The sequence below is a fragment of the Drosophila kikkawai genome, chromosome X, assembly GCF_030179895.1.
Source record: "Drosophila kikkawai strain 14028-0561.14 chromosome X, DkikHiC1v2, whole genome shotgun sequence".
Classification (NCBI taxonomy): Eukaryota; Metazoa; Arthropoda; class Insecta; order Diptera; family Drosophilidae; genus Drosophila; species Drosophila kikkawai.
In genome coordinates this window covers 23,819,975-23,844,255 of record NC_091733.1, presented here as the reverse complement: position 1 = coordinate 23,844,255, position 24,281 = coordinate 23,819,975, and the positions used below count along the sequence as shown (strand labels likewise).

General features: G+C 35.6%; 1 protein-coding gene across 4 annotated transcripts in view; it reads left to right on the top strand.

Moving 5' to 3' along the window:
- Nost (Nostrin) overlaps window positions 1-24,281 on the top strand; it is a 30,137-nt gene that overhangs the window by 3,827 nt on the left and 2,029 nt on the right. For 2 of the 4 annotated variants that reach the window (XM_041774867.2, XM_070288461.1), the window contains 5 exons: window positions 8,697-9,005; window positions 22,918-23,003; window positions 23,058-23,283; window positions 23,349-24,098; window positions 24,167-24,277. In XM_041774867.2, the coding sequence (XP_041630801.1) occupies window positions 8,697-9,005; window positions 22,918-23,003; window positions 23,058-23,283; window positions 23,349-24,098; window positions 24,167-24,277 (1,482 nt within the window). Of the gene's footprint in view, window positions 1-8,696; window positions 9,006-12,545; window positions 12,714-17,455; window positions 17,615-21,052; window positions 22,790-22,917; window positions 23,004-23,057; window positions 23,284-23,348; window positions 24,099-24,166; window positions 24,278-24,281 lie in introns of those variants that run through there. The other 2 variants (XM_017179749.3, XM_070288460.1) reach the window with 2 other exon arrangements.

Here is a 24,281-nt window from a genome sequence, read left to right as displayed (position 1 = left end):
TCAACGCAACTCAGCTCATTCGAATGAGGTTCACGGAAGGAGAAATACAAAATTTTCAAAGGAGGAAAAGCCGTCCCGTGATCATATGCAATTTAATGCCCGCCCAATTTGCTGCCAAACAATTGGCTCTTTGTTGCGGAAAACCTTCTCCTTCAGCCAACCTTCTCCTCCGCCCTCTTTGGAAAAACAGATTAGATTTCAATTGAAGATTTCCCGGGGATTGGGGATTGGGGGCCCCGAAAGGCAATTCGAGAAACTGGTTAGCCAAATTATGAATAAGTGTGCAGTTAGTACATTTTTCTGGCTAATACCTAATCGAATGATTGGCAACTGCAATGATTGCAGATGCAGATACAGCCATAGATATACATATATACAGTTGCACTTACAGATACAGATACTTTTACCTGACTATTTAGAAAGACTTTTTAGGGTCTACAGAATGCCATTTTACTTGGTTTTCTTTCAGGGAGATTTTTGAAAGTTTAGTACAAATGTATTGATTTTCTTCTGTCTTCCCAGTTAGATAAAAATCTATGTTTAAATGCAATATAATACAAAAAACGACAAACTAAAATTATTTCCAGGCTTAGTCACTTATTCCAATACTCATAATCACCCGAAAATATTGCCCAACCAATATTTTAAATATTACACAAATACTTAGTAAGCCAGCTAATTAACTAGAATAAAAAGAAAGTAAAAAAAATATAGTATAAAAAAATAAGTAAAGTAAAAAAAAAATATATGAATATAAAAAAAATGTAAGTAAGTTTCTTAACAACAAAGATTTCTTTTAATTTGTTTACTCGGGCATCTCGGTAGCTCCCTTCGAGGGGCTTATATAAGCGAGAGATACAAATTTCCAAGTACTCACTCGTATCTTGCACATCATGAGATACAGAGATACATTTGTTATTGCCGCTTGTTACTGCTGACCAAACACAGAAATTGCTGGCAAAAAAAAAAAAAAAATAATATGAAAAATAAGCAACAAAATATGAAATTTTGCGACAATTAAACAGTGAAAGTCGCTAAAATGGATCGTTGGGGCATTAGCTATTATCCCCGACTTGTTATTATTGCCACTTTTTGCTGCTCTTTTTTTTATTTGTTTTTCTCTTCTTTTTTTTCTTTGGCTGCCAGTTGACAGATTTAATGAAAAAAAGATGGCAACTGTGTTAAAAATAATCATTATTTCTCTTTTCAACTCTCTTTTCGCCTTTGTCTGCCGCACTCTGCATTTTTAATTAAATTTGTTCAGATTTTTAGGGCTGCCCTTTTCCGTTTTAACGAGTGTGCACACTAAAACTAACTAAAGCCCCCTGCAAAGGTTGGCCACTGACCTTGAAGGGGGCCCCAAAGACGTACAAATCTTATTTTATTTACAGTGAACACTCGATAAGGGTGATAAGTTTTAAACTTAAAAGTATATAGTCCTTAAAATATTCTTAAAAATATTAGGTTTTTAAGTTAAAAAAATTTAAAAATTTAAAAATAAAATTTCATTTAAATAATTTAATTAATATAGTATTTTAATTATATTAAATATGGTTTTAGGAATATGTTAAATTATTAAGTCGTAACAAATTCCTCAAAAATACAAGGTTTTTTAAATTAAAATTAAATATAATTTAAAAAAATTAAAAATTCAATATAAATTAAATTTGAATTATAAAATAATGACTTGTACTTTAATTATTTTAAATATGTTTTTAAGAAGCAAAAAAAAAAAAATGCAGATTGCCAAACACTAAGTTCCCTACATCGAGTATTCACTGTTTATGAATATATTTGTTTTTCGTAGCTTTTCCTTTTTTTCTTATTATTTTTTTTTTCTGTTGTGAAGATCGGGCCAAAAGTCTTTGGTTCCAGCCAAGTCACGTTCAATGCTATAACCCATATTAACTGCTCGTATGTGGGCCAGCATTAACGGTAATTGATTTTCAGCTCAGACTGTGACCGATTCGAGAAGCCAAAGAAGAAAACTCGAGACAACAAAACGAAAAAAACGAAACAAAAACAAAAACAGAAACAGAAAAACACAGAAGCACACATAAAATTGGTAACAAAAACGTGCCCAGACTTGGGCTCTGGCCTAGGAGATCTGGCCTCGTTTAAATCGGTTGAACAAGAAAGGCAGCCAAGACCGCGACAAGTGTATCTCTCAGATACTTACAAAGGCCGCCCCCCCAAAGAAGAAGCAGAAGTGTTCTCGTTTCTCATTTCTCGATTTTCTTGATTTCTCGACTTCTCGATTTCTCGGCCATTTCGAAAGTATATTCAAATGCCTGAATGGTGTTGTCTTTTCCCTTTCTCCACAATCTACACACTTTGAATTTTGAATTGAATTGCAAACTTGACCCATCAAGACATAAAATTAGGTGATTTAAATAAATATAATTAAATGTTAGATAATTTATAGCTTTAAATATATAAAAAGATAAAGCTATTTGATTTGTTTTTAAAGAGAGATACTAAACAAAATACTTGAGGCTTTTAGTATATCATATTTCTGTATAGAACGAGGGCTCGTTAAACAGGTTTTAATGTACAAATGCTGGCAGTTTGTTATAAAAACTGCAGTTTACCTAAACATTTATGTCACGATGAATGGCTACTAACTTTTGGCTTTTGTTTTAAATGCTTTGAAGAGTCTTAAAGATGTATGTAAATCGATAGAAAAAATAAATAATTAAGTAAAGTTGGATATACCGAAATTAGAAATGTCGAAAATATATAGATATAATCGAAAAGAAACGCTGGAAAATTGTATTTAATTTATTTAATAAGAAAAGTCATTTTAATTAATTTATAAATATTTAAAACGTATTTATTTAAAGCAGAATAATTGATAGAATCTTTAGAAACGGAAAATAATGCTATATATCGTAAAAGAGAATATAAATAAATCAATATTTACTTTATATTTAATCGAAAAAAAAACTCTGGAAGATGTTATTTAATTTATTAAATTAAGTAAATAATTTAAATTAATTTCAAAATACTTAAAACGTACATATTTAAAGCAGAAGAATTAATATTCCTTTTATAAACGGCCGATAAATAAAATAAAATATAAATTAATCGATATAATATTTTATATATAGACTTATTTTCAGTAATTCTTCTTTAAATATGTAAATTTTAAATATTTAAAACCTATATTTTGATTTTCCTGACATCTCTTCTTATTTTTTAATTTTTCGTATTATTTTTTTTTTATATAAAATTTCTCATTTCCAAAAGAAGGTGAGAAAATCGCAATGTGAACATGCAAATGAGACAGAAATAATTAATTTTTTAGGCTTCATATTAGCCAGCTTTAAAAGAGTTTTCTTCAAGCCTTTTCAGCCATTTTTCTCTTGTTTTTCACCTTTTTTTTGCACCAAAAACCTTTAGCTTTCAGTTCAGGTGGGAGTTTGTAGCGAAAAACCCACTGGATTTTCACATTGAAAGCGGGCCCCCATTCGCACACTCATCCTGACTTCTCCGTTGAAATATATATCTCGCTGAATGCCACTAATTGTTGTTGTTGACGGGCTGAATATATATATATAGATAGTTAGATACATAGATAAAACAAAACAAAGTAGAGGTTGGGAAGAACGCAAAATAAATTACAGCTGAAAATATTTGTCATCGGGTTGAACTTAGTCACTAAAGTCGCAGGCGTGGGGCGTGGCCATTGGCGGCGGCCCCTTTAGTCACTTTATATGGTCTTGTGGAGCAACGACACTCTGACACTGACCTACAATTTGAGGTTTTGAAATATGAAAAACAAGAGTAAAAGCAAAAAAATAGAAGCGAATTTTCCATGTTCCGTTGGGGTGCGAAGGTGGCGAAATGCATTTCGATAAGGCAGGTAATTTTGCAAAAAAAAAGTAATTATTGATAAGAGATAAGAGAGGCAACCAAAATAAGTCAACGGCCAAAACAAAAGATTGTAAAAATGTATACCAAAAATTTGGCAAAAATACAGGAAAAGAGAGAGAGAGTTAGTCAGGAATTCAAAGAAATATTTTGAAAGAATTCAAGAGTCACAAGAGTCACAAATTCTAAGAATTTTCTTTAAATATTAACAAAGAAGTTTTTATTTCGAAATCATAAAAAAATGAAAAAAAAACAAATAAATTCATAAATAAATAAATTAAGGAATTCTATTCTGTTTTTATAATTTAATGTGAAATTCAAGTAAATATCTGGTTGAAATCCTCCCCATGAATTTTTTAAATACATAGATAATTGGGCTTGCATTGAAATACTACCTAGTTTTTTATAATTTTTTTTAGAGCAAACATATTAGGTCCCTCAATATCAGGCATTGAATGAGTTGTGTTAACAATGGCCAGATAATTGTTGTTAGTGCAACAAGGCTGTATGCTAACAATGGCAACTCGCTTCAATTTATTTCAATTGAATTAGTTAGCTCTAGAAATAAATATGTATGTGTATTTGTAGTTGGGGATGAGCTGAAGGTTTTTACATCAAGTGTGGGTCTTAATTGTGGTCTCTTAAAAATATATATGGTATTTTTCAATCATCAAGTAAATAAATTAAATAATTACTTACATTTTGAAAGACGCCTTAATCCAATTTAAATTTTGTTTTACTTTTAAACACAATTTTGTTTCACTTTTTAAAAACCCAAAAACCTGTAATGACAAATAATGAAATTTATATCAAGTGTGGGCTTTAATTGTGGTCTCTTAATATTATATTTTGTATTTATATCAATTAAATGCTTAATTAATTAATTACTTACCTTTTGGAAGAGGCCTTTAATCCAATTTAATTTTGTTTCACTTTTACACACAATTATGTTTCACCTGTAAAAACAAATATAAAAATTTACATCAAGTGTGGGCCTTAATTTTTGTCTCTCAATATTATAATGTTTTTTTTTTCATAAATTAATTTCTTAATTAATTAATTACTTACACTTTAGGTAGTCCATTTCACTCCAATTAAATTTTGTTTTAATTTTTAAACAACCCGAAAACCTATAATATAAAATTATGAAATTAATGGAATTTCTTGTTAACAATAAAAAACAAAGCAAAGAAAGACCTTACCTTTATGGCCCAGAAATGCTCTCTCCTTTGGCGGCTATTGAACCATCATCATTCCGTTGTCAGTGCCATAAAAGCCAGTTGTAAAATTTGGACATGGCCACTTCCTTTGGGCTTACGCTGCGTATACTTGATGTGTATACTTGCTACGTATACTTGATGCGTATACTTGATATGCGAAGTTAATTATTAGCAATTATTTGACTTTAATTGGCCGCTGGTCGTCGTTCTCCTTGTGCCACTGCTTTGGCGACAGTTCGTTGAACTTGAGACGATCGATTTTGCCTTAGCCACGTTTTTGATTTGACAGGTGCAAGTGCACAGGTGGGCTTGGTGGGTGGCGGCCTAATCGGACGCTTCCTTCTCGACGTGCATTTTCATTGACGCAATGCAAGGCATTGTGAATGGGCTGTGGAGCGTGTAGCGAAATGCGAATTTAGCTAATTACAAAAGCAGCAAAAACGAGGGGAGTTTGAGAAGTAAATAAATTTTAAGGTATAAAATAATGCTTACACATATTTAAAAATATTTATAAAAATTATAAAAATATCTAAAATTATATAAAAATAGATAAAACTATATCAAAATATTTTTTAAAAATATTTAAAAATGTTTATAAATATTTAAACATATTTAAAATTATTTTAAAATATTTAAAATTATTTAAAAATGTTTATAAATATTTAAAAATATTTAAAATTATTTAAAAATATTTAAAATTATTTAAAAAAAAATTTAAAATTATTTTAAAATATTTAATAATTTTTAAAAAATAAACAAAAATATATAATGAAATAAAATATATTAAAATTCATAAAACAAGAAAGGATAATAACTTCGGGAAGCCGAAATTTGCATACCCTTGTAGATTGCCATAGGATCGGGGTTTCGAATCAAAAATCTATCATAACTAAGTCAAAAATGTATTAATTTCAATTCAAAAAGCATTTCTATGCTATTTTTTTCTACGTTAACAAATATGCATATTTTCATCAATTCAATTTTTTTTATAAATTTTCGAAAATTTTAACGATGTAACCCCTTACTAAATTTTGATAAAATTACAAAAAATATAGTTTTCTTTTGGACAAGTCTAGAAAGAAGCGCCTGTTAATGCTGATCAAGAATATATATGATTTATGGGGTCGGAAATGATTATTACACCCTGCAGGGGTATAAATATATATAAAAAAATGTATAGAATATATATCAATATATCAAAATATATCAAAATTATATAAAATATATTAGAATCTATATGTATAAAAATTGCACTAATAATTCCTATTCAAATTAATTTGATTTGTAGCTATTTTTGCCCAGCTTTCTTTCAGTTAACAAACTGTAAACAATATTTTTCCAAGCCCCTGGCATATGCTAATCTATATTAAAAAAAAAAACAATCTTACAATTACCTTGCCATAAAAATGTCGAAAACCCCACCCATTTCAAGCTCAACCCACCCAAAAAAGAGGAACCTTGTCATTGTTTTTGCTTATTTATAGCCTCACTCCCCAGTTTGCTCTAATTGCCTCAAGAAATGTAGAACTCTCCTTCTTTTTTTTTTATGTGAGTTATATAGCAGCAGGTTTCCGAGTTTTTATTTAATTTTTTTAGCAACCCACAAAGACCTTGGCCAGTTTTAATCCAGTTCTTGGGCAAGAGACTCATCCGACTTGTCGCCGGTTAACTTGTGTGGCAACCTCCTCGAATATCCGCCAGCTTGGTTCCGCATTCAGCCAGGTTTTGTACTTTTTTTTTTAATTTCGAAGGAGGGGAATCCAATCTAGGCTTTGGTTTTCCATTTATCCATTGCCTAAGCTACCATTTTTTTTTTTTTGAGGGCCATTGGAAGTTTACTGTATTTAATCATTGTTTTTGCTAGACTCGGTTACTGTTCGACTGGTTGAACTTGTTCTACGCAAACATATGGACTTTCTTTCGGCAATCGCTGGACAGAATCGAGTTTTTCTGGCTGCTGCTGGCCCACTTTGTACTCGATACTCAGTTTGCTACAACTACTACACATGTGTACAGCCAATGGGGCGTATGCGCAATGCCGGTGTAGCAATTGTCGGTGATTTGCCTGTACGATCAAAGCACTTGCAATGCACCACGCGAAAAGGGGGGAATATATATTTAATTATAAAAAAAAAAATTATTCACTTGGAAGAGGATATATATAAAATTTAAATTTATTAAAAATTAAGTATAATAATATTATATTATTAAATTATATATTAAAGCATTTAAAGTGAAAGAAAATAATATAAATATATTATTAATAGAAATATTTTTAATTATAACGTAAAAAAAAAAATATTTACTTGAAAAAAATATCTAAAATGTAGTTATATTAATTATTAAGCATACGGTGTGCAAATAAACATTTTTAAAATATTAATTTATATATACAAATGCATTTAAAATTTAAATTTAAAAAGTAAAAATAAGAAATTTGTTTTTAATTTTTAAATAATATTTTTAAACATTAAACATTATTATCTTATCAATATTCATTAATTCCATTTAAAAGATCACTCTTTGCTAGATAGCAACATTTATTTCAAGTGCAACATTTATTTTACTGTCATTACCAGCTACTTAGTTCAATGGTTTTATCTACAGACATTGACTTGACTGCTTCGGTCATGTGTCTATATATAGACAGTAAAGTAAAGACGAGGTGCATTAACGCGCCTTGAATCATCCTCACCTGGAATTCGCGCTAGCTTGTTTTTCCGTCTTGGAGGCACTTTTTTTTCTGTATTTTATATATTATTTATTTCCCCTCCTGCCGGAAGTTGGCAAAGCCATAGTTTTTTTTTTTGGACTTTTCGTGATCATATATGGGCATGCCGTCACGTAGTTAATAGAAAGTGGACAGGCCCAAACCCAAACAAACCATCCCATTTCACCATTTCTATGCTTATACCATCCATGTGTGTAATTGCATACAGTTGCGGTCAAAATTAATGGCACTGCGAATCAACATTTGAAAATTTCGCCTTAAAGGCCATTTGTTTTTAATGTGAAAAACTAATTGTAGACGTAATAAAAAGTTAATGCGTTGCTATTTGAGGTTTCTATTAATGATTCTACTTCATTTTTGGTTTTTTTTATAAGAAAATTAAAGGTATTTGATGTAGAGTTAGGTAAATAAATGCAATAAAAAATAAATAAATATTTCTAAATAAATAAATAAAATACTTTATATTTTGGGACAGGCTTAAAACCTGCTAGTTTTAAATTAAAGCACTCCAGAGCCTGTTTAATTAATTAAATTAAATTTCTTTATATATATTTTTTGTTAACAACTCATTTCTTTCAAGCTTTTTGTTTTTATTATTATTGTTTGAGTGCTACCATTCATCGCATATTTTTAGGAATTGATTCATTAAAGAACATTTCATGGGATTCAGGTTTCTGTTTATATTTAAGAAGCATTCGATTAGATAATCCCTCAACATTATTTAAACAATTACCCCAATGCGCACTAGTCCCGTCCATATTACCCGCTTTCCCTCTGTGTCTATATATATATATATATTCCTACCTATTTTCTACCTACAACTATTCTATATATAAAGTATCTATATAAATCTTTGTCTCTGGGGTAAAAAGCTGGCTAATGCCCGGTCCTATGGAGTACTGAAAAGCCTGCGCTGCTCGGCGCGTTATGCCAAGGCCAAGTCCAAGTCGGCCATTAATCTGAATGCCCACCTAAAGAAACAGCAGAAGCTAGAAGCCCAGGAAGCCGAGAATAATCAGAATCAAAATCAGCGAAAGAATCAAAGCGAAAACGGTAACGAGAAGAGAAGGCTGCGCCAGAGCGTGAGCGAGGATCAACCGATCTATGTCAACTTGGACGAGGTGCAACCGATTGAAGTGAATCTTGGGACCGAAGACGATGCGCTAATGGGTAATGCACAGGTAAGATCGCACCCGAAATCAGTGTCAGCATTCCGGCTCTCCATCTGCATCCCACACATCCAACGATCCACGAATACCGAACTAAACAGATCCCATATATACTGCATGTATGAACGATGCGGGTGACATCAACCCATTGGAGCGTTTAACTCATTTGTTTAGCAACACAATTGAGATCTGCCATCGAAATTAAATTTATTATGTGTCGTCTGCCCCTGCCACAGCCCCAGCCCCAGCCACCCCCAATAACCTCTACAAGTCGGTGTGAATTGATTGCGATTGTTAAACCAGTTTCACCGGCGGTATTTAGCAGCCAAGTGCAAGTTGTATGTAAATAAAAAAAAGCAAAATAGCAAACAAAAACTAAACATCTAGAAAGATAGCTACAGGTAATGAGTAACAAGTAAAGGCAAAAAAAACAGTCCAAGGCAAAACGGAAGCCAAAATACTCCACACAATTGATTATTTCAAGTTTAAAAGCAAACAACACACTTGCCAATTTATAAAGCTTAAATAAACAGTCTTGACTTTTAAAAGGAAGTTTCTTTACACAAAAAATTCTACAAAGTTTCCCTTAATAGAAAAATAATAAAAATAATTTAAATAATAAAAATAAACTTTTTTAAATATTAATTAATACAAATTTAGCATATTTTGTGTTGATGGTATTCAACTTCAATTTTAATTAAAATAATAAGCCTTTAAATTTATTTTTAATAAATTAATTTTCGTAGATTTAATTCAAAACTTAATTCACAAAATATTTAAATGTAAAGATATATTTTCTAAAAAAAAAAATTAAAAAATAAAGCCATCTAGTGTGAAACTTGGCTATGTCAGAAAACAGGTGTAAAACCTCTCTAGCGTTTGTAAATTGGTTTTGGTATTGGCTAAACCTGTAGATATAGTAAGCTTTGAGTTTTCAGATTTTCCGCTCTTCGGTGGCTGTATTAAGACCTATAACTATAGTTATTTTCCAAGGAATTGGTTGCTTCATTTAATTTCAGTCACTCATTAACCACAAGCAATTATATAACCCACTAGATTGCATCTAAAAACAAATTCCATATATTTTTCCTTTACAGGTAAGCTGATTTCAAAAGTGTTAATCCGAGTATTTTTGCACCTTCGCCTAATGACCAAAGACAACAACGACAATGACAAGTAAGTTTCTGTTTTACAATATGTCTTTGGAGCTAGTATTGCAGCTCCACAAGATGCATCTCATAAATGTCACAACACGGGTTAATTTACATTTTTCAAACGCCAAAAAAAAATTACAAAAACAAAAAAAAGATACAAGATACTCGTTGTTGCCGGCGAGGAAAACCCGAAGTACGGGTTTTTATGCCGGGCGAATGTCGGTCAAGCGGCAAGTGCAGCGCCGGCTGCTTCGCGCGCCGTTCGTGTCGTGTGAACGGTTTCCAGCAATTCCGATTCCTATTCCGATTATAATCACCATCCACATCACCCAAGCTGCATAAATCGCATCTGAAGCGCATGCCCATGGTTATGGTTATGCAACCGGGATCCGAAGATCCGAAAGATCCAGCGATCCAGCGATCCGGCGACCATAATACCGGTACTTGTCAACGGCAGTCAGCGTCGCCGTCTCCTCACTCAGCACGTGCATTTTAGCTATTTAGCTGCTTAAATTTATTGTATCACTCTGCAGACGAAGCCGAGATGGTGCACAGTGGAGCAAATGTCCTATGCATGCAGTGAAAAAACGAAGCTACATAAAATGTGACATATAAGGAAGCTGCCAACGGGATGCGAAAGATTTTATAACCCTTGCAGAATTTCAAAATTTGATCATGGGATTAAATTGGGAAAATAATAACTGATAAATAAATCATATATTAATAAATAATAATAAAAATGTACAAATTATTATGCCAACTATACGATGCCTCAACTAGTTAATAATATATATCCACATTTTAGGGATATTTCAAGGATATTTTTATTTGCTTATTTTCTTAAGAAAATTTAACTTTACAAGTATCATAACTAAAGCAAACAATAATCTTAATTCAAAGGTATAAAAATATAAAACTATAAAAAATATACTTACCAATAAATGGTTTTGAAATGTTGGATAAAGGATCCCCCAAAAACTCAATTCATCTTTTGGATGCATCAAGAAATATCTGTAAGATATCAAAGAAAATCTTACAAAAATATCAAATATACGCTCTAATAAAATGTAATATATAAATTAATATCTAAAAAAGTAAACAACACAATGTATTTATGTTTCTATCAACAGCAAACCGCCATAAACATGTGTACAATCTTCAGATATTTCTCTTTTTTCCGTCTCTTGCCAATTACCAATTAAGTATTTAATTAATTAATTATGCCGCTGATCGATTGAGGCCCACTGTGCAACGGTACATTGGCAGGCCAATCAGCGAGTACCGTACCGCTTTGCATGCTGTGCAGACGACGCGACGGCTGCGCTAGTACCGTAATACCATCGCCGTCTGCGTCTGCGTCATCGCAGCGGTCTCCCATTCAAATATGTGGCCTACGCGATGTGTTGTCCACAATAATAACAAAACCAAAAACGAAAACAAAAACAAAGCAGCAGGAGCGCCGAGTGGAGAGCCACAACAGGTGCAGCGCAGCATCCAGGAAAGAGGCAGAGCTCAGAGCTCTCCTGCTTCGGCGCAGCAGCACGATGCACATGGACTGTGGTGCACATGCTCCAAGCGCTCTCTCCTTCTATATCTTTGTCTCTCGCCCTCTGCTCCCAAATGCATCTGCTGCATTCTTTCTTGCTGCTCTTTATGTCTAGCTCTGCCTTGGGCTTGCTGCACTGCACTGTATACAGTGGGGTGGATATTCATTTCTCTGGGTAAAACAGTGACCTTTAGTTGGAAATTTACATACATACACAGAAATTGCAAGAAATTCAACTTATTTAGAGGAAATTTGTTTTGATTTTAGATTTAATATAATATTTAAATTTTTAAATATTTAGTAGAACCCAAAATTATTAATATTTTTAATTATATTATTATTCTACTCTTGAATAATTTAATTTTAGGATCAGGCGAAAATATATTTGAGAATAAAGTAATAGAATAATTAAATGAAAATATTTAAATAATTTAATAAAATATTTACTTAAATATAATATTAATATTTTATAATAGACATTGATATGCAAACTGTTTAAATTTGGTACAAAAAAAAATATTGTCAGTAATTATCTTTAAATACAAATACTATTTCAGTCTATTTTGTAGAGTTTTTAAAAATAAAAAAACCCAATTCCAAACTTTTTCTAAAAATTTAAAATTTTTGATTATCAAAATTTCTCTTAAAAAATATTTCTTTAAATATTTTTCACCACTTTTTATATGTGTTCAAAACCCTTATATATCTCATTATTTTTCTGTGTTGAAATTTGTAAAAGCCACCCCACTGTGCTCTGCTGCTGCCGCCTCCCCAGCCTCTGTCTGCGTTGGCGCTCTGCGTTCTGGCAGAGCTCCCACCGGCGGCAGTTCAGTCTGCTGCCGCGCGTTGTGCCCCGTCGACGTCGCTGTTTTGATCCGTTCTAAATTTAGTCGCCGACGCCGACGTCGCGCGTTGCTGTAAATGTCGCCACAGCCGCCGTAGACAAATAACAATAATAATAATAATACCAAAAAATAATAATAATAATAATTGCACTCATTTGAGTTTAGCTTATTTTCGGTAAATTTTGCACCAATTCTCCCTCCCATCTATACATATTTTTATGTGTAGATGTGTATATATTTTGTTGTTTGCATAACCGCAATACGAAATATCTAATTGTTTTTTTTTTCTGAGTGTGCGTGTGTGAAACGTGCGAAATAACAACAACAACAACAACAAGAGAATGCAGTGAATTAGGTTTTTGTTTTTTGATTGATTTCATTTGAAATTGAATGAGAATTATTTTCGTGTGACTTTTCAAATCCCTGCCGTAAAAAAAAAATGGAGCGATAAAAACAATCAAGTCTTTAACTGCTTTCGATTTCAAACAGTTTGGAATATGGATAGAATATGAGTTCTCTAGAAAATATGGAATATACTCTCCAAAAAAACAGGTTTAAGGGATTTTTTAGACTGTAAAAAAGTACAAGTTATATTAATATTGTCCAGAAACTCTCACAGAAATTCCTATGGAAATATTTAAAAAAACATTTGCTAATAAATAGAATATTCTATATTCTATATAATATATAAATATAAATTAAATATATTTACTTTAATTTATATTATATCAATTCAGATTCATTCAAAAGGGAGCTTTCAAAATCATTTACTAACAATTACTGAAAGTTTTTTTTAAATTTATATAAGAACAGTTTTAAAAAACTGCATAAATGAAATTTAGAACTAAAAAAAATCCATTAAGATGTTTATATTCTTTGCGATTCCAACAAAACTCACAGAAAATACAATTTTATGAAATACAATTTCCCTGAGAATTTAAAAACAGCGCTAAATAATTTTTGGAGCACTTGCTGTAGCCTCTGGCAACCCCCTGCAACGGTTTTCTATTCTTCGTGTTTCGATTCTGCATCTACAAGATACAAAACTGACGCAAATGCATCGTGTAGATGTATATATATATACATATATATATCTGTTTTGTATATCTCATGTGTGTGTGTCTATTTTTCAAGCAAATCAAATAGTGTCTTTGGTGGGGGCCTTTATAGTTGGTGCTATCTGCCGGCCGACCTTGTTGCCTCCTCCTGTCGCTTCCAAAAATGAGCTCAAGTTTGTGCGCCCATGACAAATGACAAACGCATCTGTCAGATGCACAAAAACGTATGTTTCTTCAGCTGCAATTAGACGGGGCGAATTTCGTTGGCAACACAGACTTTCATGGAATGAACCAAATAACCGAAAAAAACAGTCTAAACAACTTTGAATATGTGCCAATTATTTTTGTACAATTCCCAAATAGAACACAATAAAAACCATAGACGATGATGTCTACACGCATCTATGTACATATATATGTATATACATATATCGTCTTAATGTCTGTATATATCCACAAATATATATGTATATATTTATAGATATTATGTGATCTTTACATGACCGTTGGTTTTGCTTTTGATGGCGAGAGTTCTTTGGTTTAGCCAGCGATTAGCATAATTATTTATGACCCAGCAATTGTTGTTAGGCTTTTGGCAGAACTTTATTGTTGAATAACGATATACCGTTACGAGTCGATATCTTTTGATACAGTGAAGACTGCAAAAGGGTGATCTAAACTTTAAAATATTTAAAATATTTCTTGAAATTTTATATTAATTATTCTTAATTAGTTATTAAATTAGATGTATATAAGAACGAATAATATTAATGATTAAATTTTTTAAAAGTCAAAATAAATCAGAATAAAATCTGTTTATTATGATATAAAAATATATCGTCAAAGAAATAAATAATAATAATAAAAAAAATATTATAAATGATTAAATTTCTTTAAAAGTCTATAAATTATGAGTTGTAAATCTCAATAAAAATATATTTTAAAATAATTTAATAATAATAACACATTTATTTAAACTAATTTTAAAAAGCTAATACTTTTAAAATGATTTTTAAATATAATATTTCAAGAAGAATTATTTTAAAGCATTTTTAATATCTATTTTTTAATTTCTAAATTGTTACATCACAATTTCCCACTTTCGAGGCTCCACTGCAATTCTATATAGTTAATTAGGCACACACACAATTCAACGGATTACAAAGACAAACACAATGACGAAAAAACAAAGCGTAAGCCCCAAAATGACCGAATGTCGAATAAAAATAAATGCAGCCGCTTTTTAGACGTGTCTGCTCTTTGGTCTTTCTTCTTGCCCTTTTTTCAAGAAGAATTTCAAACGCATTTCTAACAAGATTGACGGGTGCTAAGAGCCCACTAAGAGTGACTGAGATAGTGGCCACTATTCGTTGTCTTCGTCTAACGGCATTCGGCAGAAGAATTGAGGCGAAAAAAAAAAGAAACAGAAACCCAAGAAAAACTAAAAAAAAAAAAAATATAATAAAAGCTTTTCAAACCCTCGTGTCCCTCTGTCAATTTGCTGCCTGCTGCAACATTGCATGTCAATGACATTTAGGGAAGAAAATTGATTGAGGCGGTGCCGGTGCCATGGGTTAATTGCGTTAACCCCTTGACACCCACATGAACCGAGTGCAGGCAGCAGCAGCAGCAGCAGCAGTAAAAGCTTCACTTCTCCTTTGTAAAAGTTACTAATTTGAAGTAAACTTCTAACTTGTGAGGGGGAGGTTCTCTCAATTAACTTTAATCACAGAAACTTTGACTTCTGCACGACACACGGACTTTGGTCATTACAATTACAGATCATAGATATAGGGTTTGGGATTTCTTAAAAGGGGATCTCATTATATAATACTTGGACTTTTTAATTGTTTAAAAGAAATAAATTATCTTTAACAAAAATGTCACGTTTTGTATCTGTTTCTCTAAAAAGTATCAAGTTTAAAACTTTTAAAAAGACTTTTTAAATGTGTTCTTACTTCTTGCAGATTAGTTTTTGCCAGTATTTATTTAGTTAATGTTTACATACAGATTATAAATATAAGGTCAAGACAATGGGCACGTTTTTCTTATTTATAAAGCACTGCAACCTCAGTTAATCTCTAACAAAAAAAAAATAACCATGGAAGCTGCAGTTCCGAAACATAAAATTATATAAACACGTGTTGCTTAATATTATTTTAGAGACTCTAAAAAAATATTTACAGCAAAAAACTTAAGTAATTAAGTGTGTTATAAGTGCAAGTAGTATAACGTATTGTAAAGTTAATTTGCTCTTAGTCCTGACTTGTCTTTCTGTGTTAATTTTTAAGCTAATTGTAATTACTTTTTAATAAAAAGTTTTTATAAAAAGAAAGATTTTCTTATACCAGAGCTCACTTCTCCTAAATATAACGATTACCCAGCATCTTTTACCCAAAAGATATCGCTTAACTTCCTTATCGTTCATTGTAATCCGTTTATCTTACAGATACCCGCTGCTATCTCCACCTGTATCTTAGATATCTCGTTTCGCATTCAATGAAATCATCCCAACACCCAGCCGAACGTGACCTACCCGAGTCAGGTGGTCGATCGGTCGGTGGTTGGGGTGGGGGAAAAAAGAGATTAGAGGGCAAACAGACAGACAGACATATGAACTCGTAAAAAACTGTCTTTGCCATTTGAATGGTATTTGAAAGAAATGCGGGGAAAGGCAAACACTGAGCGGTTCGCCATTGAATGCCTCATTAAGAGAATTATTTTTGCATTCGGGTCTCAGACCCTGCGCATTTGGCGCAACATCTCGCGATAAGTTGTGAAAATATTTGCGTAAGTGAAACAGAAAGCGTCGACATACAGACACGAGTAGCACTGTTTATAAGGTTTTTTTCGGTGAGTTTTTTTGTTTTTTTTTTGTTTTTACTTTACTTTTTTTTTTTTTTGCTGCTCTGGCTTATTTTCATTATCTATTTTTGAGATCGAAAGATCAACCGATCGGGCACGAGGCGAAGTGCAAAGGCCAGGAAAATCTATTTAGCTTTTCTCACTTGTTTTTGCCTTTTCTCCCTTTTTGTTTTTTGGCAGCAAAAACACGCTTTGCGATTTGTTTATTGTTCTAGACATTAAATGAGATAAATGCGCATCATAAACTACTGGTGGATCCAGCGTTGGAATGAGATTAATGCCAAGTAAATAGTCGCATAACAACGCCAAAGATTTCTAGATACTTTTGCACCATCCCAGAGATACATAGATACGTGCACGATCGGTTGGTCGGAAAATATCTGCAATGTTTTTCTCAGGTGAAAACGAAACCCATTATGGGCTATATACCACATCTGGGTGTTCGGGCGACATTCGCACTTTTTGTTTATGGGAATCGTTTTCTATATAAAAGGTAGTTCTTAGTGTCAGGCATTGAGAGGTACATATAGGTACATAGGTACATGGAGGTACTTGGTCTTTTTCAGCAAAACACAAAGAAAAATCAGGCTATCATTGATCATTTTTAATTAAAAATATTATTATGGGAAAAGAAATTTAATTATTTTTATTAAAAAAATGTTGTTAATACTATATTAAAAATGTAAATAATTAATTGATTAAAAATATAACAATAGGAAAATAATTTTAATTATTTTTATTACACAAATTTTATGAATACTTTATTAAAAATTAAAATTATTAAAAGCTCTAAAAAGTTAATCAAAATAATTTTGAATTCTATTTTTATAGATTTTTTCAAACCTTTAATAGTTTTTTTTTTAAGTTGTACTAATAAAATAAAATTTACTTATACCCTAGGGCGACATTTTCATCATTTAATTTCTCTAAGTGCACTTCCAGGCTTAAATTGTTATAAAAACTGAAGTCGATCGATATTATAAATCAGTCGAACATCGTTAAGTGTCGATAGAAATGTTGCAAAGCGGGAGTGAAATTAAAATTAAATATAAAAGAACATAAACCAATTTAGATAAAAAAAAAACAAGAAAACAAAATGAAAATAAGTGAACGTAGAATATTCAAGAGAACTGGCAAACATGATCTAACTGCGGTATAAAGAGGATATAACCTTTAAGGGCCGACCTTGACTGTGATCCATTGGCCGTACAGGAGTCCGCCAGTGCCACCAATTATGGCCACTCGCTGGCATTTTGTGCGATTAATTCCTTTTATTAATCATAAATTGCCATAAGAAGAGAAGGAGCACAAAAACAGGGGGGATCGGGGGGAAGGCAATTGTCGGTGGCTGCAATTGCCACAGTTGTTGGCAACTCTATTTATAGAGAGCGATCTTGGACCCACGGGCGGGTAGTCCTTCCGATCCAATCCCGATCTCAGAACCACCTTTCCCACTTCCCCCCCGTTCGTCTTGGTTGGTTTTGCCCCCCCTATATATGTACATATGTATGATCCGCCGTCCGTCTGGCCATAATTTATGTTATTTGACTTTTAAACCTGGAACGCGAAGTTGGCAGGAGGCTGACCATAATTGCAGGTTCCTCTCGGTTTGTTTTCCGCCTCTGCCCCACCTTTTTTTCGGTTTCATATCATGCAGTTGAAATAAATTTTGAAAATTCAGAAATAAAATAAATCCAATCCAGAAAAATATATACAAGTTTTCCAGTCGAGTGTTTCTGGTGTTTGTATGTAGTATTTGCTTTATTATTACTTTATAACCACTGTTTGGATAACAGAATAAGAAGCTTAGATAACTGTGATAAGATTCATTAAGTGAAGAAAACTTTTTTATCCGGTTAGCAACTATGTGTATATTTAAATTAATTTTTATTCAAACAAGCATGATAAAATTCAGATTGGTTTTTTAATTAAAATAAATAAAATAATAGATACAAAAATATTCAATCAGAAAATATATGTAAGAAAAGGATTCTTGAGAATTAAAGCATCCCTAGCTCGCTCCTTTCCCCTTCCTGGTTTTACCTTTTTCCGCCCCAGTGTAGGCACTGCTTGCCCACTGCTTTCTCGACTGCTTGGGCGGCTTTTAAGCTAAGCTCGCTCATTAGTTGAATTGTCTTTTGACTTGTCACACACTCCACTTTATCGCACTCCACTTGCCTCCCCAGAAACGTGACATATCGCAGACAGAGTGATTAACCCCTTGTGCCCCCCAATGCCTTTTGTGTTTATTCGCCTGTTTGCTTAACCCGGCTTCCCCCCTACTGTTAAGTTTTTTTTTTGTTTTTGCATCTTCCTTTTTAGCCCGCTCGGCTTCTTCGATGCAAATGCTATTAGCCGCAACAACAAACAAGTGCAAAATGTAATTAAATTGTTTTACTTACTACGGTTTCGCAGGTCGGCCATTTGAATCGCGAAAACTGTAACAAAGGCAACCCAGATACAAGCATGAATACAAGCTCTCTTTAGTACAGTGACCACTCGCTAAAAGCTGAAAAAAAAGAATAGAACAAAACAAAAGAATGAATGAGAATATAGAAGAGAACAGTAGAGTTAAAATCTAATATTTAAATGATTATTTATATAGCCCACATTAGTTTATTCCAAATTCAAAGAATATATTCGAAACAGTCTTATAATAGAGTGCGCACTGTAGAGTGCAGATGAATATGTATGTATGTATTTAGTACATACGTATGTACATCTGTACTTGGCACGAAGCTTACATCACATTACAGTTATAACAACAACAGCCGCCTAATGAGCTCCGCCGATGATCGTCGCCTGTCCCCAGTACTCTCTCTACTTCCAGTACTCTCCCAACATCCAGTACTCTCCCTACTCCCTCTGCTCTTTCCCCTCCCTCTTCTCCGCTCTCTGTTAAACTTTGCCATGCAATTGTAACAACACACATACATATGTATTTATGTATGAACATTTGCAATTAGAAAAAAAAAATATGATTTGCCCAGGGAAAAATAAAAAACAATTTGCATTTCATTCCGGCGGCGTAAATGAAATGGGGGAAATCGTCGAGTATAGCCATTATCTGGCTTAACTCGAAAGTAAATAGTTCATAAATAAATGATTTATATAATTACCCACACGGAATGGCGAAAAGAGCAAAATGAAGAGGAGCAGCAGAAATGCAAAGCGGAGAAATGCTTACAGTGAAAAGGAAACAGTGGGGGGCAAAAAAATAGCATAATACTTAAAATGTTGTTGTTTTATGATACAATACTATATGATGCGGTCTTCTATTAAAATTTAAACATAATTTTTTAGTTAGTTCAGACTTACCTGAAGATCACAAGACTTTAATCCACTGGAAAAGCTGGAAAGCTCTGCTAGTGCCTCTTCCGACGCTCTGCCGCTCACGTACATTTTAACCGAGTCACTGTTTAAATTTTAATCACACAACGAGTTATTACACTTTTGTTATTGATTGTATTGAATATATAGCCACACTTGATCGGCCAGATATAAAACAGAAACGAAGTAAAACTGAAGTTGCAGTCGATGAGGGTGCCGGCAGCGATTAATCATTGTTCTGTTTGCAGTGGCCAACGCAGCGATTTGTGAGTCGGCTTCCTACTGTCCCTCTCCTATCGCCCTTCTTTCACAGAGAGCCCCCCTTTTATGCTCTCACTCCTCTTCGATTCTTTGCACCTCAATAAACAGGCCGAACCGTTTTGTAATCTCTACCTGCATCGAAACTGGAGCAAAGAGGAGGGGAGAAAACTAATAGAGAGAGACTCAGGGGTCACCGCAAGGCAACAAGAGCGGACAAGCATGACCGAAGGTGGAGACCCTGCACTCCTCTCTTCACTTGATTCTTTGCACCTTCCTTGAGTCCCTTGTTCTTCTCATCCTCCCCCTTTTCACTGTCTCATGTTCGGTGTGTTTTTGTGTGTTGGCTGCATCTTATGTTTGTATGCACTTATTTAGGTGAACATCGGCCTAGCGTTACTTAGTACAGGGTATTAAATGGGGATAAGGGTTGGGTATACGGGATTACCTTGTTATGAAGAAGGGGCTACCAATGGAATTTAGGTTACCTTAGGGCAATGATGAGGCCTACATACACATGTACATATGTATACGAAACTGTGTATATTCGAGGCATATTAATTAATTTTGAACGGCAAACATAAGATTTTATAAAAAAAGCATTCCACTTTCTCACACTACTTGTTAATAGTTAAATTTATCTTTTATATTTTATTAATAACTTCAAGAGTTAGTAAAAATTTGCACACGTGTCATAATTATGCGACTTCTTATCGGCAACTAGCAAGAGTGGGCGTTCCAATTGGAAAAAAAGGAAAAACGGGAACTTTCCCATCAGCACGCGTCATTTTCAAGTCGACTCTCCTGTTCGATTCTCTCTCTTGAGCGCTGCTCTCTTGCCATTGTTTGCTTTCCCTTTTACCCTCGCTGTATTCGTTGTTGCAGCTACCTCCAGGAGGGAGAAAGATAAAGAAAGAACTCACGCACTTTCACATACGCACAGGAAGAACTTGGTGTAAATTACCGATTTTGTAATATTTTTTCTGTGTCATATATCGAACAGCCGTCAACGATGAACCACCTGCGGGTGAATAAATTCCGTCTGGTTAGCGGCAAAGATAGTGCCGCCGATCTGCCCCAACCGGATAATGCCAATACGAACAATAACAATAATAATAATAACACAAATAATAACAATGGTGGAGCCAAAGGATTTCTTGGAAGAATCAAACGGTACTCGGTACTGGGACGTCGTCATCTGGGCAGCATGAATCTGCACACGGGCAGAGATAACCATCAGCAGCAGCACCCACATCATCATCCCGGGAGTGGAGATCACCTGGTGTCGCCGGGCAAACTGCATCACGGCAGCTACAACATGACCGGCAGTCACTCGGAGGATCATCGTCTGGAAATCGGAGCACCTGTTTTGATATCAACAACCACGCTGGATACGGATCGCTTCGATGTGACCGAGGCAAGGCTAAAGCAGATTGGTGGGGGCATTGCCCAGACATCCAGCGTTATTCGCACTCTAACGCCCAAGAGTTCGGATGAGGATGAGTTTGTGGACGCCAGGGGCACGCCACAGCAGTATGAGAGGATGGATCGGGACCACGAGGAACAGCAACCAGAAAAAGATGGAATTAACTTGGAGGATGTGAAACCCTTAGAAGATCTGGGTGAGAAAGGGAAATCAGATATTGCCGGAAGCCTGGACGAGGAACTCGAGGAGGAACAGGATCAATTTCAAACGCCCAAGCATCATCCCGCTGATCCTTATCCCGATCCCGAGCCCGAGGTTACGGTTGAGGAAGCCAACACCCCCATCACTCCGCCAAAGACTCCAGACGAATCCAATAACGAGGTGGAACCTCCCATCCGGAGACCACGCATTGCCCGACAGCAGATGCAGTCCCAATCGGTCCAGAATCTTCATCGGAGCGAGCTTAGTATCTACCTGCACAAGACCCACTCGATGGCATTGGACATGAATGTAACGGCGCCGGCCAAGCTGGGCAACTTGGATCTGAATCTACCCGAGCTGCCGGAGCTGTACGGGGCCAGTGAGCTGAGCCTGGCGGCCAGTGATAATAACAAGGAGAACAACGAGCCTGTCGTAAAGTCATCCCAGGAGATAATCCGCACACCCATACCCAACGGTGGCTTTGCCGCCCAGCAAGCTAATTTCAAGAGCCTGGACTCCTTGTACTTCAACTCGAAGCTCTCGCAGCGCAGCTCCCAGCAGAGCAGCCACCGGAGCTTGGCAAGCAGCAGCAATGCCGGCGACTTGGATTTCGATCTCAAGTCCATTAGCTATCAGAGCCTGAATGCCCAGAATCTATTCGTGTCCATTGACGAGCTGCAGGAGCTTTCCCGTCAGATTAACGAATCGGAGGACTTTAGTCGTGAGATTGACCTGGAATACTGCACCCACAGGGATCAGTTGAGGCCCAGCGAGAGGAGGATCACTTTACTCAAAAATAAGAACCAGACACTAATCAACTTTAGTCACAACAAGGAGAAGCTAAGGAAGGGCTGGCATGGCATGAAGAACTGGCTGGGCGAGGAGAGCTTCAAGATCAAGGAGGTGGTGCGTCAGCAGACACCGCTGAAGCGTCTGGCCCAGTCTAGAAATAATCTTAACCAGTCGGAGGCGAATGCCAAGTCAATGTCGCCGGAACGAAGTCGTCGTGACATGACCGAGAGCTGTGAGGATGTCACCGAAATGGAATCCTCCATGTCGAATAGGAATAGCGAGGAGGATCTGTCGCCGCATGCCAAGCGGTTCAAGGATGAGGTAGACATCTCTAGGGCTTACTTGTTGTGGTCGTTGGTGTGAAGGAGCAACATAACCCTTTTGCTCTTTTAAATTATTGTTTTAATTATTAAATAATTATTAATTATTACTTTTTTTTGGGGGAACAGGGACAGAACGGCTTTGAGGAACTCCGGCGATATGTCAAGCAGGGCGGTGACTTTAGCAAGGAGCTTATATTTGTCCTGCAGGAGAGGTTAGTTTTTAAAGTACAAAAAAGGCAGTTCCTTGACTGTATTCCCTTTTCCAGAGCCGATTCCGAGCTCATCTACTCGAAATCCCTCTCCAAGCTGGCCAATAAGCTTAACAAGGCCGGCAGAGAGATCCCTGGCAGCGTGGCCGATGCCTGGCGTGGCGTGGCCACGGAAATGGAGAGCCGCAGCGATATCCATCGCCAGCTGGCGGCTTCTCTAACAGATGAGCTGGTCAAGCCGCTCAAGACAGTGGTGGAGGGACATCACAAGGCACGCAAATCGGTAAGTTAGGGAAAAACCAATCCTTCATGTTCCCTATAAATAATTATTTTCCTCCTCCTCACCAGGTGGAGAGCAACGTGGACAAGGCCGCCCGTGTCCTGGGCGAATGGCGGGCCAGCGAGGCCAAGGCCAAAAAGGCCTCCCACACAGCTGCTCGTGAGAACGAAAAACTCCAAGACGCCATGCTGGATGTACGCATCCAGAAATCCCCCTCAATTGCCCTGCTCCACCAGGGACCCAACAAGCAGGCCGCTGAAAAGGAGCTCAAGTCGGCGGAAAAGGACTGCGTCAAGTTGGACAACAAACGCAAAAAGGCCGAGGAGGCGGTCAAGCGAGCCGATGTGGAGTACTATACCCTGTGTGTGCGTGCCGAGCGGGCCAGGGTTGACTGGGAGATGGCCGTGCTCCGGGGCAGTGCCCAGTTGCAGAGCAGCGAGCAGCAGCGTCTGGGCAATATGCATAACTTTGCCCAGCAATATGCCCGCCTCATAGCGGACATGAATCCGATCTTGGGTGGCCTAAGTGCCCGATTGCAGCCGCAACTGGAGGCCTGCAATGTGTCCAAGGATATGCAGGTGGTGCGTCACATACGGCGCAATTCTGAGGGACCCAGCGAGCAGCTGCTGCCGGATTTCTACTGTGAACACACCACATTGGCCATGAACCGAGAGCGACGCAAGCATGCTTTGGTCAAGCTGCTGCAGCTGGTCAAGACGGATCTGGAGCGAGAGCGTCGTTCCCGTGATGGCTTGAGGGGTTTGTCGCAATCGCTGAACCATCAGGAGCACCAAAACATCACCGATAAGCTATACCATGTGGGTTTTCAATAAGATTTGTAAGGGATTCTTTGGATGTATATAAACTTGGATTTTGAACCTTGCAGATCCGCTCCATGCTTACCTACTTGGAGGGAGCCCGTCTCAAGCTGCACTCGGCGCTCTTGGAGTTGGATCACAAGCCTAGGACCACACATCCACTGGCCCAGCATATACAGGTAA